The sequence below is a fragment of the Nelumbo nucifera genome, chromosome 8 (genome assembly GCF_055504915.1).
Source record: "Nelumbo nucifera cultivar China Antique chromosome 8, China Antique-T2T, whole genome shotgun sequence".
NCBI lineage: Eukaryota > Viridiplantae > Streptophyta > Magnoliopsida > Proteales > Nelumbonaceae > Nelumbo > Nelumbo nucifera.
This window is the reverse complement of record NC_142656.1, coordinates 8163602-8184164: the sequence shown is the minus strand read 5'-3', so window position 1 is coordinate 8184164 and position 20563 is coordinate 8163602. Positions and strand designations below refer to the sequence as shown.

The 20563-nt window shown below is 35.6% G+C and overlaps 1 protein-coding gene and 1 long non-coding RNA gene across 2 annotated transcripts; both read left to right on the top strand.

Moving 5' to 3' along the window:
- Nucleotides 1-2829: 2829 nt before the first annotated feature.
- LOC104592589 (ABC transporter G family member 35-like) lies at nt 2830-15239 on the top strand. Its single transcript, XM_088892906.1, has 22 exons — nt 2830-3506; nt 4176-4385; nt 4487-4571; nt 4696-4855; nt 4940-5016; nt 5143-5196; nt 6906-6996; nt 9523-9824; nt 9984-10582; nt 10680-10840; nt 10962-11071; nt 11238-11391; nt 11580-11735; nt 11818-11993; nt 12152-12484; nt 12573-12863; nt 12942-13025; nt 13169-13302; nt 13474-13701; nt 13829-14000; nt 14389-14643; nt 14751-15239. Exons 1-22 carry the CDS (start codon nt 3121-3123, stop codon nt 15018-15020), a joined length of 4488 nt encoding a protein of 1495 aa, XP_088749032.1. The 5' UTR covers nt 2830-3120; the 3' UTR covers nt 15021-15239.
- A 2256-nt stretch (nt 15240-17495) lies between these two features.
- LOC148789599 (uncharacterized) lies at nt 17496-19431 on the top strand. Its single transcript, XR_016079159.1, has 3 exons — nt 17496-17964; nt 18320-18434; nt 18558-19431. It is a non-coding gene; the product is annotated as an uncharacterized LOC148789599 (long non-coding RNA).
- The last annotated feature ends 1132 nt before the right edge of the window (nt 19432-20563 follow it).

Below are 20563 nucleotides of genomic sequence, written 5' to 3'. Positions count from 1 at the left end.
TAATTTCCCTATATGTATAAGTTAAAAATAATTAACTTTTAAAAATTTTCTTTATTTTAATAACACTAGAGCAGAGCCGGATTAAATTTAAATATGATCTAAAATTCAAAATATTGAATTCAGATCAGATTCGTAATTGGAATGAATCAAAATCAAATGGTCAAAGTGGTCAATGTTCTTCATCTTCCATAGGGATTGTTAATTAATTGAGGTATGGTGGTTTGATGATTGATAACCGCGGGTTCATTCGTGATTAGTTACGTAGTCTGTCATGCATGGTTGTATTTGCAGCATATCCCGATGTCTGTATGCCAATGACCCTATTCATCTTTATCACAAGCGATGCGCGCATACACAAGTAAAAAAAAAAAAAAGGTATAAAAGAAAAATTACTCATTAAGATGAACCAAGCCTATTATGATAAAAATCTTGCTATAAACGTTCTATGTAAACTGTGCTGTCCAAAGAACTCCTCAAGCATTTAAATGCTAAAAGCATGGATGTATATCAGTCCATAGGGAGTAGGGACTCGTTGCAACAATTTAAATGCTAAAAGCATGGATGTATATCAGTCCATAGGGAGTAGGGACTCGTTGCAACAATTTAAATGCTAAAAGCATGGATGTATATCAGTCCAATCAGGTAGTTAGGGTTCACATATCATGACACTGAGTTTCCTTAAAATACCTTCAGCCTATCTTTGAAGGATATGCTTGGAAGTGCTTAAAAATAAGTGCTTATTTATGTTGGGATCACACTATTAAGTGTTTATTGGTATTTGGAAAATAAGTTTGAAATAAGTGTTTATTTTAAAAATAAGGGTTTATTTTTTAAGCTCAAATTTCTAACTCCATTTAAGTGTTCATACAATAAGCACTTATTCAATTTTTTTCTCTCAAAATTGTTCCCGGTAAACTTTTAGAAGACTAATTATAGCCTTTCAGTATTTTTACTTTTAACAGCAATATTGTTACTTTTAGGAAAGTAAAGTATTTTTACCAAAACACTTCTATGAAAATAAAGTACTTTTACGAAAGCATGTTTATGAAAGCACTTTTATATGAAAAAACTTTTACAAAAATATTTTTATGAATATTTTTACAAAATTACCTTTACAAAAGCATTTTTGTATATAAATACTTTCATAAAAACACTTTTATGAAACATATTCGAGCTCCTACAAAAGACCGCCAGCGCACTTTTTGAATGTTAGTCACTTCGTTGAGTATACTTACAAGTTACAATGTTGTGCTTATTAGATTGGGGCTAACGTGTCACATAGAGTTGATATTAAAATGAATAAATCTATGATATTAGAAAGACTTCGACAAATCAAAACACTCATAGATTTTGATGAAAACCCATCTGATTGTTTACCCCTGCGAATTTATCATGACGCCAATTGATTGATTATAAGTTTTTCCGATAAAATGTATTTCCGGCATCATAATGGTTCTTTTTTGCATATGACCGGTACCCCTGCAGCACCAAATTAATGTTGCATATAGACAACGTTGTCATTTTATTGGTTAGTTGACTGCAAATGACATGGTGACAAAACCCCCCATTAAAGGCTAGGAAGTTGACAATCCTCAACTCCCAAAAATCTCTTCGTGGCAAAAGCTTGCTATATTTATTACCAATCCAAAATAAAATTAACTTTCCACACTTCCTACCTTACGTGATGTTGAGGAATGAGGAGCCACCATTAAAAAGGGTCCGCCTTGAATGTGAATACCTCCTTTTAACTTGCTTTATAATAAATTGAATTGTGTAAGTTTCAAAATATCCATACACCCAATATATTGGTAGAGGCGTATCCAGCGTTTTGATACTTATTTATTTATTTTTCAAAACTGATTCAGGGGAACCAATCTAAGACCCTTTCATCCCCTGAACTAGTCAGACCCCCGATACACCCACTATAAGGGCGTATTGGAAGGTCCCAGAATGTGTAACAATACTTTGAATCTTGATTGTGTGTTGTACTTGTACGCCATCCAACAATGGGTATGGATTTCTGAATATCTCTCAGATGATAAGTTGCAACCAGCAAGTTATAGCCAATTCCCCTTGGCCTTTTACCCCCTTCCATTATCGTGCAATTGGTTGCTGCTTGTGTAATTATGATTCAGTTTGAAGAGAGTATAAATACAAATTTATAGAACGCAAAATCTTATATTTTGTATGTATTTGCATTATTGAGCCTGTTACTAATCTGTCACATTATTGATAATTCGGCCTCATTAATTTACCATAATACCCATATTGGGAACCATAATACCCATATTTAATTTTCATTATATTGGGAACCATGATAATTTAGGATACCTGAAAATACATTTCATTCTCAATTTGATTTGGTCAAACAAGTAGTGCTGTAAAAATATTTAAGACTGTCAAGTCGTCTATGGATTGCGTCGGGCTCGACCTGGATGGGATGGATCAGTCTAAAACCGATGATCCGATTATTAATCAGTTCTATAAAACAGATGCATCAGAGCCAAACAAATCATTAATTAGGATAGTTGGGTCTGATCCAATAATAACTTGATATTTCATTTTTTATAATATTGTCTTCGAAATTTACCCATTTTCACATAACAAGAAGAATTATATTACAGGAAAAAAGTAAAGAAAATGGTCCTAATTCAATTATTATTAATTGAATTACGGAACTGACAAATCGGTTCGATTATTTCGGTTCTATCGGTAGACCCGATTCATTGACAGCTCTGAAAGCGTTACATCTCCATTAGTTTTCTACACACCAAGCATTCTGACAGCTGTTTATAAATACGCGATACACCCAAAACTTCTTTCACAAATGGAGTCTGTGACAGGTCTCTGATCTTTCTTTTCAAAGTCTGTCTCTATTTCCAAGGAAGAGAGAGAGAGACCATGTTAAAGGCCACGACAAATCAAGAAACAGGGGAGTCGTAAAAAAACTTCTCTGTGATATAAAATTAGTCCTAAGGCTCAAATTCCAGCAACCCAATTTGTTCATCTTTCACCCAATTTCAATAGTGAATCGTAAGATTCTCTCTCTCTCTCATTTAACCAAAACGCTTACCGACAGACTATTTGTTCAAGTATTCATTTGTTGGAGTTCCAGTTAACATGGAGCTGGAGGGATTAGAGAGAGTGTTGGGTGCGGGAAGGCGAGTAACTCAGAGCGTGAGTAGGAGCATAAGCAGGGGTAGTAGGGGTGTGGAAGATGTCTTCGCGAGGTCCATGGGTTCAAATAGAAGCACTCATGCCGACGAAGACGAAGAGGCTCTCAAATGGGCTGCTCTGGAGAAGTTGCCGACGTACGATCGCCTGAGAACCTCCATCTTTAAATCTTTCATGGAAAATGAAAACCAGGGGAACAAGTTCGTCCACAAGGAGGTCGATGTTCGCAAGCTTGACATAAACGATCGCCATGAATTCATTGAGAGGATCTTTAGGGTCGCTGAAGAAGATAATGAGAAGTTCCTGCGAAAGCTCAGGAACCGAATTGACAAGTTAGTTTCATCTTTCTTCATCTTTTACCGTTTCCTGTCTAAAGAAATTTAAATTTTCGACCACAGCTGTTTTTGTTGCTCATTTTTTTAATTAGTTCTATTATTATTTTTTTTCGTATCAAAAAACATTCCTGGCTTTACGAAGGTATTGATTCTTTTCTAACAAGGCATTTAGTCTCTGTTCCAATGGACCAGAGATGGATGAGAGAACTCTGTGGTAGTTTGTGATGGTTGAAAGACGATTAACCCATTTTTGTTTTACTACTGATATTATTAAATTCTTGTTTTTGGTGTGCTATTGTTTATCCGCATTAAAGAATATCTTGATTCGTTTAACCCTTCTGTTTTAATGTCTGACTTGGTAGTTTCAGCCTATCAGGTTGCTAGATGTCATATAGCAACTTATCTCTGTAATGTTTTATCGTCAAAACAAAGAAAGAAAAATCTATTTAAGATGATTGTTTTCTGTGGTCTTTCTTTTGAAAATCTATTTAGTCATTATATAGTTGCTTTTTCCGTGCCAAAGTTGTTGGTAAATCGTCTAATTGATTTGGCTGAAACTTAAAAGCCAGGCCAACTCGTATGGGTTTGTTTAGTTTACTTGGTTCAACTGAGAACGATCAAGCTTCTGTTTGTCATATTCCTCACTTTAAGTTATACTGATTGCAGGGTGGGAATTCAACTTCCAACGGTTGAAGTGAGATTTGAGCATTTAACTATTGAAGCCGATTGCCAAATTGGCAGCAGAGCCCTTCCTACACTCCTCAACACCGCTAGAAACATTGCAGAATCAGCTCTAGGCCTGTTAGGAATGAGAATGGCAAAACAAACAAAACTCACCATACTAAAAGATGTCTCTGGGATAATCAAACCTTCGAGGTGAATTAATGGAGTCGTGCATACAATCTTCTGATATGATATTAAAACCAAAAACTAATTAGAGACCCAATTTCTCTATCTATTTTGTCCGTTTGTTCCAGGATGGTGCTTCTATTAGGTCCTCCATCCTCTGGGAAAACGACATTGTTGCTGGCATTGGCAGGAAAATTAGACCCCAGCTTGAAGGTTGGTAAAGCAACAAAGTTTTCATGTCGATCGAGTTAGACATGTTTGTGTTCCTGGCTTTTCAAAAGCTTAGTGCTATAATAGATAAAGATGATATATTATATTTTCGTCTTTGATGAATCAGGTTAAAGGAGAAATCACGTATAATGGGCATAGGCTTGATGAATTCGTTCCGCAGAAGACGTCGGCATACATCAGCCAGAACGACGTTCACGTACCGGAACTAACCGTTAAAGAAACACTCGATTTCTCAGCGAGGTTCCAAGGGGTCGGATCACGATATGGTAATTTGATCAAGTTAACTCCTACATTATTAATTTATCTCTTTTGATTATTCGACCTTCAATTAATAATGGGTTGTATCACAGAGCTCCTATCTGAGCTCGCGAGGAGAGAGAAGGACGCCGGAATATTCCCCGAGGCGGAAGTTGATCTCTTCATGAAGGTAAAGGGGGTTGGTTATGAGGAGAAAAGAAACAGATTGGAATGCGACTGAGCTCTGCAATGCACAATTGCACATACTATTCAATTAAATTTTGGTTACTTACCCAACAGTTTATATTCTTCTTAGGCAACCGCAATCGAAGGAGTTGAGAGCAGTTTGATTACTGACTATACGCTTAAGGTATGACAGAGACCTTAATCTCTCAGACGTTAAACGTATTAACTGGGGATCTTAAGATTAGTGTGCCTTCTGTTTAAGGCTTACTATCTTAAAGACTATCTAAGGTTACACACATTATGAATTAATGTGAACATGGGTCTGTACTCTCGATCAATGTTTTCTAACTGCCGTTGATTCGGACGGTCAGACTGTTTATCCCGGAAACCGTTCGGTCAATTGGTTTCCTTTTATCCTAAATTTGATTTCTGGTAAAAAATTGTTAAAAAATTGTTAAATTGATTTACAACCCATTGATCTATACAGTCAAAATGTCGATCCATTTAACCCGTTTAATGGTTTTTGATAGTTTTTTATTTTAATTATTTTTATTGTAATGGATCGTATTTGAATTGAACAGTCGAATCATCAACCCAAAAACCGGTGACAAGAACGGTTCCAATTCTAAATCGGTTTTTTACAACCTTGCTCTCCATTGCCAGATTTTTCCAGGAGTTCAACTTAATCGAGTGGTCTCAAGAGCCCCTATCCACTATGATGTCGGCCGTTTTTATGGTAAAAGAGACACTGTTAGACCAAGTCGCCAATGGACCATCTACATCCATAAAACGTGACTACGTGACCCACAATGTAATTGTCACATTAATTTTTATAAGGGTCATTTACTAAAAACACCCTTATAATTTTATGGATTTATTAAAATCTATTAGTTTGCATTTTACTAAATCATGGGTACATTTGCAAATTACAGGTAGGCTAAGTTTGGGAGTGCTTATTTGAAAAATAAATGCTTATTCTAATAAAAGTTTATAAAGTATTTGGTGAAAATCACTTATTTTAAACTATGGATATTTTCAAATGACATGGTGGGCTAAGATAGGCGATATAGAAAATAATCACTTAAAACTAAGCCCAAATTTTAAGCATTTCAAGTAAATACTTATCTTTGGGCTTATTTTTCAAATGCAGATAAGTGTTTATTGGTGTTGTCCTAGCTTAAAATAACTGCTTATTCAAATAAGCACTCCCAAACTTAGCCTTGATTAATTGATCTTCCATTAGTCACATGAGACCTAAAACAAGTGGAAAATGTTTTAAGGGCATGGACCATGCTTGTTTATTATGAAAGTACCCCCTAACCCTTTTTTGAATAGAGAACAAACGGACTGAATGAAGTGATTCTCTATATTTTACCAAGGACAAGAATAATATTTTCATTTTTTTCAATTAAATTTATCTGAATGGAAATTAAGATAAAAACTGCTATTTTACCATTTTCGTCTAATGGAATGTTGATACCAATGCTCCAGGAAACATTTTCAGTATTGGTACTTATTACCCAGTGCCACATCATGTCCTTGTCACCACCACCTCATGTCCCTGTTAGTAGTAATGAACTGCAGGCAGTTCCAGGAAACACCAAATTGGGCGTTGCTCCAAACAACGCCTTTTCGATTTCCACCGTTTTCTGGAGCAACGACAACGATGCAAAATAGACGCTAAGGCTATGTTTGGTTTGAAGGAAAGGTTGTATAGCTTTTCCTACCTTTTCCTTCAAACCAAACACAGCCTTAATTGATTGGAAACTACTTTTTACAAAAAAAAAAAACCAAAAAAAGATATAAGGAGTGTTTCAGTAAAATGCAAATTGTAAGGTAGGTCTGTAAAATTACAAGGGTATTTTAGACTAACGTAAACCCAATTTGAAACAGATATTGGGCCTCGATATATGTAGGGACACTATTATCGGAGGTGATATGCTGAGAGGAATTTCGGGTGGGCAGAAAAAGCGAGTCACCACAGGTCGGTTGTTAAGTCATTTTTTTTTCTTTTAGTTTTTCTTTTCTTTTATTTTTTGTTGGTTAAATTACTGGTTTTGGTTAGATACGGAGACCTTCCTTCAAGTGTATAAAAAGGGTAAATTACTGAGACATCCCCTAAATTTTTTGGTTGCTCATGAAACTTTCTTTGAAATTTGGTAATCATTTCTCTTTAATTTTTTGATATAATTGTAAGTAGACCCCCTTTTGTTAAAATCCTTTAAAAAGAGGCATAAAAATGTTCAAAATATCAATGAATCGTTAATTCAAACCCTTTCAATCTCTTTTTTAAAATTGATTAATTTTTCAAATTTGCCCTTTATATCAATCACTTAAAGATAAATGCGTAAAACTGCAACTTTAAATTCTCTTTTTTTGATTATTTGTAACATTTGTATTATTTTTAACATTGAAACCAGCAATAGTAACTAGATGGATATTTTGGATATTTTTATGCCTCTTATTAAAAGGTTCTAGCAAATGGATCTACTTGCAATAATGTCATAAAGTTCAGGGGAGATAATTGCACTTACCAAATTTCAGGAAATGTTTCAGCAATTTACCCTTGAAGTGTATTTATAGCATTTAAAATTTATTCATCTTCATCCTTCATTATTTAGAATTGAGTATTTTTGTCACCACTTGCATCGTAATTTAGCATTTAAAATCTACCTATTGATTTATTTATCAATCGTAATTTAGAATTGAATTATTTTTTTTGTAATTCAAATAACCTGAACAGAATTCAGCTCCAGTCGAGGAAAAACCTGCTCAAACAACCTTTACAGCCTTGTATTGAGAATATCTCTATACTCGTGTTCTTTATTTCATGCGAAGAATTCACAATACAAGATTGCAAGAGACTCTTGAAACGGTATAAGCATAGGCTTGCCTTGACGGAAGCTGAGCTCGACTGAACACGTCTGTGTACTGGACTACGGGCTGTGAAACCAATATAACGCTCCACATCAGTGATATATGGGTTCCATATATTTTATGACGTGGGGGGGCGTTATTATTAGTTCTATAGCCTGTTTTAATCCCATCTTTTTTTTTCACCTTCCATACTTAGACCAGTTTTAGTAATGGAAGGTGTATTGTTATGACATTTAAAATCTTTTAAAAGTCCATTTTACCCTTCTAAACATTTTGTTTTTAATGCTAGGACCGAATCAAACAAAAACATGTGAACGCATTGAGAACATGACATCTAGCCTCATTCATGTTCCTTGAGGAGACAAATTAATGTCAAAATGGGAATGAAAAGTTCAGCATAGATTAAAGATAAAATAAAATAAAAATTTAAGATTGCAAAACTGTTATTTGCGTTCATAGATGAAGGTAACTTTTATCAATTTCAAAATAGTGAAACACAAATTTTAGAAACAAAATTGATAATTTATTATTAAGCATATTTTGGTAAAATAATTGTTGCTCTGATTCTGCCTCTTCCCTCAACAGATCCTCTTGGTCAAGGGGGGTAGAAGTTAATGGATAAACCCTAGGGATGACTTACTTTTTTACCGAAACCACAAAAGGTTTATCCTTTTTCTTAATTCGTCTGTTACAAGGACATGGTCCAAAAAAAAAAAAAATCCTGATTAGGTTGACTATATATTTAACCAGGTATTAAAACTGCACGTATGAATATTTAAACCAAAATTTTCGTGTTATTTTAAGAGCTCTGTGGTACCAAAATGTTGGAATTCCAAGTGATGAAATTCTCCTTGAGTGTTTAACTGTGTACTGTATAGATTGATAGGCCCTATAACTAGCGGTGCAATCTGATTTGGTCTGAATTAACATTTTACACTGCTTTTGGGCTTTCGGGCCATGTCCATTTAAATTTTGGCAAAAGCCCAACGTTAGACCGCCCAAATTTTTGTCCATCTCTTTAGTCTATCTCTCTTGATAATTTGATGCAATGATTTAACCTATGGGCTTTTCTTTAAAAAAAAAAAGTTAAAGATTAATTAAAAATTAGGTGGCTAATCTCTTAAAAACAAAAACTCTACACACTTCGAAATTATGGGCATACAGTCGCACATTGGGAATATCTCTCGATGTATTTACCCAATTTAGGTCTTGTGTCTAGGCCCAGTTCTACAGTTCATTCTCGAACCTAGATATTATAATTTTTAAGTTCATAACCCATAAGCCTTGTCCAACACAGCTTGATCCATGATCACTTCAAAATCAAAATCAGACTAACACAACAGCAGCCAAGGATGGAAAGAAAATAATGCATGGATTTAATGGTCTAAATACAACTAACGGTGCTTTCTTAATTTGATCTATGGTTGAAAATACTAAAAATCCGACATTTAGAATTTCAACAATATTTGAACTTGTGTTAGGTTTTGGGCCCATTAAAATTTGACAAATATTCAACCCAAGTTGTACAGTCTTATTTCTACCTATTTAGTTGGTCAGGTGGCAATAGAACAACCCAACTGTTGCGCCAAGGCTCACCCTCCGACTCTTATGGGCCTTTGTTTTCTTTTGGCAGGAGAGATGATTGTTGGGCCCACAAAGACGCTGTTCATGGATGAGATATCGACAGGTCTGGACAGCTCCACTACCTTTCAGATAGTGAGGTGCCTGCAGCAGGTCGTCCACCTCACCGAAGCAACCATCTTGATGTCCCTCCTCCAGCCTGCTCCAGAGACGTTTGAACTCTTCGATGATGTAATCCTCCTCTCTGAGGGTCAGATCGTCTACCAGGGCCCACGGGAACACGTGCTTGAATTCTTTGAGAGCTGCGGTTTCCGCTGCCCCGAGAGGAAGGACATTGCTGATTTCTTGCAAGAGGTAAATAACATGTATATATAAATGGAAGTATTATAAATTGGTAGCTCGAGAGACACTGAATCATGGATGACATACACACTGTCAGTCTGTGCAATTTACAAGTATGAATTATGAAATGAGCCAAGTATTCTTCCATTGTTGAGATTGTTATATTTTCAGGTGACTTCAAGCAAGGATCAAGAGCAATACTGGGCAGATAAGAGCAAGCCATTCCGATATGTATCAGTGACCGAGTTTGTGAACCGGTTCAGGAGGTTCCATGTGGGGCTGCGCCTCGATAACGAGCTCTCAGTCCCCTATGACAAGAGAACTAGTCACAGAGCTGCTCTCGTTTTCAACAAGTACTCAGTTCCCAAAATGGAACTCTTTAAGATCTCAATGGACAGGGAGTGGCTCCTACTAAAGAGAAACTCCTTTGTGTATGTATTCAAGACTGTCCAGATCATCATAACAGCTCTATTTGGAGCAACTGTGTTCTTTAGGACAAGACTACACACCAGGAATGAAGATGATGGGGCTATCTTCATTGGTGCACTTATCTTTACCTTGATCATCAACACCTTCAACGGCTTCGCCGAGATCGCCATGACCATCACAAGGCTTCCTGTATTTTATAAGCATAGAGACCTTCTCTTCTATCCAGCTTGGGCTTTCACCCTTCCCAACTTCTTACTTAAGATTCCGATTTCCGTCCTTGAGTCTGTGGTTTGGATGGTTACGACATATTACACCATTGGATTTGCACCAGAAGCTAGCAGGTTACTTTGTTCAGTGGATGCTTTCCCTCTCTTTGGCTAGTTATATATGAATAAAAGAAATATATGAATATTTATCTATTTTTTTTTTGTTCTACAGGTTCTTCAAGCAACTTCTGCTAATATTTTTTCTCCAACAAATGGCTTCTGGGCTCTTTAGAGTCATCGCTGGAGTTTGCAGGACCATGACAATTGCCAACACTGGTGGAGCTCTCACTCTCCTCATTGTCTTCATGCTTGGCGGTTTTATCCTCCCTAAAGGTTAGCATTCATTTTTGTTAAATTGCCACTTCTGCACTTCCTGAGTAAGGTTTGTTTCTTCTCCATTGCACTTAATTACCAAAGTTGAGTGCATTCCCCATTTCTTTTTTCTTTTGGATAGAGATAATTCCAAACTGGTGGATCTGGGGTTACTGGGTTTCACCTCTTTCATACGCTTACAATGCTCTTTCAGTCAATGAGATGTATGCTCCAAGATGGATGAACAAATTGGTATATTTTCTTAATCCTTTTTCTTCAATAGTCATGTGCTATACCAGAATCTACTCTGTTTCTTTCTTTCTTTTCCTTTTTCTTCTAAATTCCTGATTGGTCATAAACCACCCCGTTTGTTCCTTATATAACAATATATATATATATTTCTTTCATAACATTGTAGGCATCCGATAACAGCACAAGATTGGGTACCCAAGTGCTCAAGAACTTTCAGGTCTTCCAAAACAAAAACTGGTTTTGGATTGGGAATGCTGCTTTGTTGGGTTTCACCATCCTCTTCAATGTCCTTTTTACCCTCTCACTCATGTATTTAAATCGTAAGTTACTGGCCTCCTTCCTGTTTCATCCTCAGATGGATAATTTGGTTATAGTAGAGACAGTTAAAAAACAATATGAAAATAACTTGTTATGGCCAAATTACTCTTATTTCTCTGAATTCTCTTGTCTTGGTTTAAGTTGGACTATTAATCATAATTTCTTCATAATCATTTCTCTTTTATATTAGCATTTGGAAAGAAACAAGCAGTTATATCTGAACAAGCAGCCAATGACATGGAAGCCAATCAGGAAGGAACAAAGGAGGAACCAAGAACCATTACAACAAGGTCCAAGACAGAATCAATCCCAAAATCATTATCTGCTGGAGATGGAAATAATTCAAGTAAGACCTGCTGTAAATGTTTGATAATCAAATAACTCATAAAGAAATTGTAAGTTCCTGACATGGAGTTGTAACCTTTCAGGAGAAATGGCAATCCGACAAATGAACAGCAAAACCAATACCAATAAAGGTCGTAGAAATGCCGATTCATTGCTTGAGGCAGCGAGTGGAGTTGCCCCAAAGAGAGGAATGGTTCTCCCTTTTACACCATTGGCAATGTCCTTTGATAGCATAAGTTACTATGTGGACATGCCCCCTGTAAGACTCTTTTCCTTGAATGTTTTGAGTTCTTTGGTAGCTTGAAAGTTCAACCCTACCAGATGTACTAGATATTCTGTTCATATTAAATTTGAATTGAGTGTCAAATTCTAACTTGGCCTAACTACTGAATTAGCTTTTTTACCTTGTTTTAACAGGAAATAAAGGAACAAGGAGTGACAGAAGACAGGCTCCAATTACTTAGGGAAGTGACAGGGGCGTTTAGACCCGGTGTCCTGACTGCTTTGATGGGAGTTAGTGGGGCTGGAAAGACAACATTAATGGATGTTCTTGCAGGTAGAAAAACAGGGGGATACATTGAAGGTGACATCCGAATTTCTGGCTTCCCTAAAAAGCAAGAGACATTTGCTAGAATCTCAGGTTACTGTGAACAGAATGATATCCACTCCCCCCAAATCACAATTAAAGAATCATTAGTTTACTCTGCTTTCCTTCGGCTCCCTAAGGAAGTTAGCAATGAGCAGAAGATGGTAATGCTACAATCAATGCTATACTTTAGGTGCCTTCATTATAGAGGCCTAAATGCTAAATTAATCTTGAACTAAATGTTTCTTGCAGAGATTTGTGGATGAAGTTATGGAGCTAGTAGAGCTCGAGAATCTGAAGGATGCTATTGTGGGACTTCCAGGCATTACGGGTCTGTCAACAGAACAAAGGAAGAGGTTGACTATAGCTGTGGAGCTTGTTGCTAATCCTTCAATCATCTTCATGGATGAACCAACATCAGGTCTTGATGCAAGAGCAGCTGCCATTGTCATGAGGGCTGTGAGAAACACGGTGGACACAGGCAGAACAGTTGTGTGCACAATTCACCAACCTAGCATTGATATTTTTGAAGCTTTCGATGAGGTAACTACCCTTTTTCAATACATATAGTTATATAGTCATGGTATTAGAGTTAATATGCTACATTGTTTATTACCCCAGTTGCTGCTAATGAAAAGAGGAGGACAAGTTATCTATGCAGGACCTTTGGGGCGACATTCTCACAAGATTGTTGAGTACTTTGAGGTATTAATTATGTCCAGTCTTTCTATTATCAATTACCAGCGTAAATTTCTTCCTATTATCAATACTAGAAGTAAAATCATTATGAGGAATAAATGACCTCATCCCCTCATCCGATCCACCAACCATTAGTTCCCTTGTTGCAGGCAAATCCTGGAGTCCAGAGAATCAAAGATAAGCAAAATCCTGCAGCATGGATGTTGGAGGCTAGCTCAATCGCAGCTGAAGTTCTTCTAGGAATTGATTTTGCTGATTACTATAAATCATCGGATTTGTATCAGTAAGTGAAACTAACTTCCTTTGTGTTGATAAATAGAGTGAATTCCCTCAATCACTTTAGTTTATCCCCATTCACCATCCCCAGAAAGTATTAAAAGAATAAACAAATACATTATGCGAGTTTTGTGGGTTTTAAATTTTTAATTGATATATGTCATATTACTATCACCAGGAGGAACAAATCATTAGTTAAGGAATTGAGCACCCCACCACAAGGATCAAAAGATATCTATTTCCCCACGCAATACTCACAATCAATGTGGGGACAATTGAAATCCTGCCTCTGGAAGCAATGGTGGACTTACTGGCGAAGCCCAGATTACAACCTTGTCAGATTGTTCTTCACCTTGGCTTGTGCTCTCATGCTCGGAACAATTTTCTGGAAAATTGGCAATAAGAGGTCAGTGTCAATAACTTTCATTCCCTAGATTAAAGGACTTCAATATTCAGAAGTTATAAAATGAACAATTCTAAACCTCATCAGGACACCTGAATGTATGATCTAAAATAATGTTTTTATGGTTCAGTGAGAGTTCAACTGATCTGACCACCATTATTGGTGCCATGTATGCATCCGTCTTGTTCATTGGGATCAACAATTGTTCAACTGTACAACCAGTTGTTGCCATGGAAAGAACAGTGTTTTATCGAGAAAGAGCTGCTGGGATGTACTCTGCGCTACCATATGCCATTGCACAGGTGAGAAGGGATTTAAAAAAGAGTAAATGGACTACTTAATTCTGCATTTTGATAAGTTGTGGTATAGGTTTTCTACATACCTGGCCTCTGTTGTAAAGTTGACACCATTGAGTTCTGACACATTAGTGTTTTGGTTTTTGGTTTTGGCTCAGAAGTTGTGAAGAAGTTTTCCAATTATTAAAAAGATGAATCTTTCATTGACTCAATTCTTTATGAAAGTTGAAAGGGATCAAAAACTCAATACTTTGACAATGATAACCTGTCTAAACATAGTTCTGGTAGGACTTATACTTGCTCATATTAACTATGGAAACTATGGTTGCTTCTCAAATGCATTTTGTCAGTGAAAGCACATGTTAAAATTAATACCATGAATTATGTGTTATAGGTGATCACTGAACTACCATATGTCTTCATCCAAACCACATACTATACGCTTATTGTATATGCCATGATCAGTTTCCAATGGACAGCAACAAAGTTTTTCTGGTTCTTCTTCATCAATTTCTTCTCATTTCTCTACTTCACATACTATGGAATGATGACTGTGTCCATCACACCAAACCACGAAATTGCATCCATCTTTGCAGCTGCTTTCTATGGACTCTTCAATCTCTTCTCAGGCTTCTTCATTCCCAAACCGGTAAGTTCATCTCCCTCACGAGGACCTACTATTTTTATCTTTATTTGTGCAATAGCTTGAGCTTGCTGAACTGCTTTTGGTGTTTTGTGTCCTGATGGTTTTTGCAGAAAATTCCCAAATGGTGGATATGGTATTATTGGATATGTCCAGTGGCATGGACAGTTTATGGGCTGATCATATCGCAATATGGAGATTTGGAGGACCAAATTAGGGTGCCTGGAGTTGGGACTCAGAGCATTAAATCCTATGTCACAGACCACTTTGGGTATGATACCGGTTTCATTGGGCCTGTTGCTGGAGTTTTAGTTGGTTTCACAGTGTTCTTTGCTTTCATGTATGCATATGCCATCAAAGTATTGAACTTCCAGCAGAGGTAGAAATATATGAATCAGAAGCTACATATATTTGTAGAGCATCTGACACTACTTCCTAGTACATATATACAAGTTCAAAGTTCTTCAATTAAAATGTTTCACACATCAAAAGAAGTGATGTTGGTGTAGTTTCCAGTGTCAAAAAGGTGTAGTTCTTACAATGTAACAAGGAGTTTATAAGGTATATTTTTATAAGAAAAGGAGGTTGTTGATTTCTTGTTCTGTTTTCCTTCTTTTTTTTTTTCTTCTTCCTTGAAAAGGAGGAAGAATACTTCTTCCACGTAACTTTCTTTTTAGTGTGCATTGTATAAGAGCTAAAATTCTTCGAAGCAATGGCTATTGTATTCAAGTGCCTAGTGTTAAAGAGTAATAGAACTATTCCCAATTTTGATCAGGGCACACGCATTCCATAGATTGTTCTTAAGACTCCAATAACAATAAGGAAATAGAGTATACTAAAACAATGCAGTGAGACTAATCAATTTGGAAAATGTTGAAGCTACAAACTCAACAGAACGAATGAAGGGTTAATGGAGTTGGGTGATAACCGTATTGGGTGTATCTTATCAAAATTTTAAGCCTTATTTGTAATGCATTGGCATGGGCTTATTTATTCAATGATGCAAGGATTGATTCTGAGCGAGATGGACCAATAGGGTCTAATCAAATTTATATGTTTTTTTTTTTTTATGTATTCGTAAGGACAAACTCTGTTTTTTTAATTTAATGCAGAAATTATATAATAATACTTTATAAAATGCATAAGAAATAAAGTCGTCTTGAATTGTGGATTCCCGGGTCTCATATGTAAACTCATGGTTTTAAAACCAACCCGGTGACCGAACCAGTCAGGGGTCCGGTTACCAGGTCGAACGGTCCGACCGTTCGAACTGAACGCTTGGCCCATACTGACAGAAAAATAAAAAAAATAAAAAACGGTCAAAACCGTTCGAACGATTAACTGCTCGGTTCAGTGGTTCGCTGACCAAAATCGATGATTTTAGGGGGAAATCCGGTTTTAGGGGAAAACAAAACCGGTCAGGTGACCGGTTCCCGGTTTTTCCAGTCGACCATCCGGTCCAATCCGGTTTTGAAAACCATGTGTAAACTTCAAGTTTATAGTATGTTATTTAATATTTATATATGTCAATTTATAATAGTAGGTTCATGTCTAAGCTTTTTATACAAATTATTTTGAGTATAAAAATTCGTATAATTTTAGAATTATAATGGACCCATGTGCACTTTTGCATGAAAAAAAATGTAAATTAATTACAATGGGTTCATATCTAGTAAGGTGATTACAATATACTATTTCAAAATAATCTTACAAGTAGAAAATTAGTTTAGAACTGAAAAGAATCTTTTCGGTCTTTAGTATCTTGTTTTCATGGAAAATTTTTGGGTTCAAAACCTCTTGCCATGTGTTATGTGTACAACTTGAATAAGTACTATATTAAGAAGGATAAATCTATGATGCCAGATGATGTATATGATACTGGATGAATACCACCTGATTAGCTGTCACATTTATGATATCGGTTGATCGGTTTTAGGTTTTTCCGGTACCATAGTTGTGAAAAACAACAATACAAGGTAGGGCATATGACTGATATTTGCTGTGCAATTGAACAAGTGCCCTATCTACTGTACAATTACATCCTTAGCAATCTGCCTCGTCATTTAAAAAAATCATTTCAATTTCAAAATGGGAATATCAGGCTGGTGTGGCATTGCTATGTGTCCCCTGTCTAAGTAGACCGTCTAGATTGGCCACAACACCTCTCCATGTTGTAGAAATACGATGGTTTGTGTAGGGAAACTCTTTACTTGACCCAGGTAGTAAATATTTTCCCCATATATAATAAAAGAGGAAATACTACCAGATTTAATTTTGGGGATTCACTTGGGTAGAGGTGTCAATGGATCAGTTTTGGATTGGAATCAATGTAAATTAAAATCAAATTGGCGGTCCAAACATTAAATTGGACCAGTCCAAAATAGTCTAAACTATTCATCAGATTGGATTGGATCTGATCCACTTGCAATGGATTCATATTGGACCGGATCGGACTGAACTATATCTGATCCAATTGACACCCTACACTTGGGCAGATACCATCTTTGACAAAGGGAGCACCTAATCTAACCAAGCAAAACAGTTAGATTATAAAAAGCCCAAAAATAAAACCCTCCTTTTTTTACTTTTGTCATTGTAACCAATGGTTCCTTGGCTTTTCACTAGGTATTTGCCTAGTTGTTTAAAAATAGGATAAAACACAAATCATTCCCAAAACATGGTAAAGTGAACCCAAAAGGAGTGCAATAATACAACAATCTTATAAATGAGTTATTACAGAATGGTACTAGTTGAATGGTTTCCATTCTCCATATATTCCATCTTGAGTATTATTATTGGATTATATATATATATATATATTTCAGGTATTGAGCCTCTTGTGACCATTTTCACTGGGACGTGCCACAAGTTCTTGAGAATGAATATGGGAGATTCAGAAGCAAGAGAATTTTGAAAGATCAACAGTTTCTTGTCCAAAATAGTCCCTTTGTTTTATGTTTGCAGTAGTTCCCTTTTATCTTTCATGCTGAAACATATGTAATATAGATGTAGTTCATCTACATCTACTTCCTTCTAATGTTCCCTCTTACTGAGTTTTCAGTTTCTGGTTTCAGGGATGACTACAGCGAGTTTGCAGAGTTTTGTTTCAAGGAATTCGGCGACAGGGTGCAGAAATGGGTGACTGTAAATGAACCATCGATCTATGCTACACATGGTTATGGAAATGGAAAAAATGAACCAGGGAGATGTACACCTCATGGCGGAGATTGTGCAGCAGGAGACTCCTCAAGGGAGCCTTACATTGTTGCTCACAATCTTCTCCTTGCACACATGCCTGCAGTCAAAATCTACAGATCCAAGTATCAGGTGAACTTTTATATTGTAATAATACTACTGATATAGAGAGAGAAACATATATGATCTGTGAATTGACTGTTTCATTTACCGAAACTGAGAATTTCATCAATTTAAATGCAGATGGAGTAGTTTTAGACTCCACTTGGTAGGCATAATGCTTGTTACATGAAGGTCATTTGTTCACTCTGAACTTTTAGCTACATCCCATACATAGTGAAGCCATTAATTGAGCAGTTGAAACTCATCATCGGATTCTCTGCATACAGGATTTTATCATGTAAATTAACCATAGAAATTCCTCTGTTTGGTTGATTAGTAATCTGAACATAATGTTTAAATTCTGTGTATTGTGCATCAAAAGCAGCAAGGGATGATTGGCATCTCCTTATACGCAGACTGGTATATATGTTCCTTGTTCATCTTCAAAACTAGATGTTGATGATGCAACTCAGCTGAGTTCTGGACAACAAATTAGGCCTGTGAGTCACCCTTTCATCTGTTTTGAACTCTGTCAATGAAAATTAAGCTGTTGCAACTCCACTCCAACATATGCCTAACTTAGAAATAATCCTGTTATCGATGGGTCTATGAATATATTGCAGATACTTGGATCCACTTGTGTTTGGGGACTACCCATACCCAGTGAAGCAGTTGGTCAGAGATCGGCTTCCAGTATTTAGTGAGGAAGAACCAAAAGAAATCAGGGGCTCTTTTGACTTCATTGGATTGAACTACTTTATGGATAATTCAACTTCTTCTGCTCCTCCACAGAAAAGTGGCATTGTTCTAGATCCAGGGTAAAATGCGCCTGACAGCCCAGATATTCCAGACACCTTTGCTACCATCACAAGTAATTCTTCTTCTTCTTCTTGATTAATTTTAATCCATTATAGTAATGATAAAAAACATTTTGCTTTAAAACGCAGGCCAGAAGGCTTGGACCCAGCGTAAGTAAAGAAAAACTAGTAAGTGATAAACCATTGTGAAGCAACAATGCAGGAAGGAGGCGTGGAATACTGGATATCTTATCCTCGTGGGATAAATCATGAAGTTACTTTTAGGCTGTGTTTGGTCTGAAGGAAAAAGTAAGGAAAGGAAGGGAAAGGCAAGGAAACCTATACAAGGTTTGCAAAGTTTCCTTACCTTTTTCCTTCAAACCAAACATAGCCTTAGATTATGTCAAGACCAAGGATTAAGGTATCGATACAATACTCTTGATATAGGGTGTATCATATCTGTATCCATGATCATGGGTACAGGATACGCTATGACTGTATATGTATTCTACGAGTCATGCGTAACGGTATGATACGCCTCCATATTGGGTCGTATCGCACCATATTGGTGGATGGTCCAATATACACCGATATAGAGGTGTATCCGTGTCTAGTTTGACAAAATTGTACATTGAGTACTTTTGGATTGTTTTTCATCTTTAATACAAGTTAAAAAATAGTATTATGAAAACTGAAACAAATAATTTAAGCCTTAACTTTTCCAAAAAATTAATAAAAACTGAAAGTTATAAAAATAATATATTTCATCTACCTTAGATGATTTATATATTTTATTACACATAATTATATGTTAAAAATGAAAATACAGTTATTATTTGAAAAAATAGAGTTATTATATAAAAATACTAAATAAATAAATTTTCCCAACAAAATTAATGGAAAACAGAAAATTATAATTATAAAAACTGAAACGAATAATTTAAGATTTAATTTTCCCAAAAAAATAAAAACTGAAAATTAAATATATTTTATTTTATCTACCTTAAATGATTTATTTGTTTTATTTTACAATTATGTGTAAAATAAAAACATTATTTGTTAAAAATGAAAACATATTTATTATTTAAAAAGTAGTTGTTATTTAAATAAAATACTAAATTAATAAAAATTCTCAAAAATTGAAAATTATAATTATAAAATTGAAAGATCGATAATTATTGTACAATGTTTGACTGTTCTAGAGTCCTGTTATTGTTTATTGTAATATTTTTCTTCATATAACCTATTGAAGTATGTATTTCTCATGTCTTTATATTTTATTCATAGATAATTCAGTTTTTGGTTTAATATGATTAATGTATTTATATGATTTATATGCATTTTATTAGGGTATTCAAGTGTTTCTATATCTTTTGTTCATATCCATCCATTTCCAAAACGTATTCATATCCAACTTATCTAATACGATACCCGATATGACTTGATAATAATATAATAATTGAGTGTTTGGATGATTGAGTAGGAGAATCATTGAAATGGATTGGTAATGTGCAAAACCCTTTGTAGAGTAGATTACTGGTGTAAGTTCGCCCTCAACTTTTTGTTTCTCTTATTTATTTTATTAAACCAATGACATGGACCAGGGCTCGTGAAGTCTCTAGAATCTCTACTTGCGTTTACTAAATACGGCACTCCTCCTGTTTACATTACTGAGATAGGGAAATTGGATACAAATCTATATATCCTTATTATGTAAATAAAAATGAGGGACTCAAACCCCTGATTATTTTGGCTTGAGTGACAAATTTTAAAATGCAACAATCCAATACTCATACTTTTAAAATGTGGCAATCTAGTACGTATCGTTAACC

Coding starts and splice junctions, on each gene's coding strand:
- LOC104592589 (XM_088892906.1), top strand. CDS start 3,121: ATGGAGCTGGAGGGATTAGAGAGAGTGTTGGGTGCGGGAAGGCGAGTA. Junction 3,507..4,175: donor CTCAGGAACCGAATTGACAA/GTTAGTTTCATC, acceptor TACTGATTGCAG/GGTGGGAATTCAACTTCCAA. Junction 11,392..11,579: donor CTCACTCATGTATTTAAATC/GTAAGTTACTGG, acceptor CTTTTATATTAG/CATTTGGAAAGAAACAAGCA.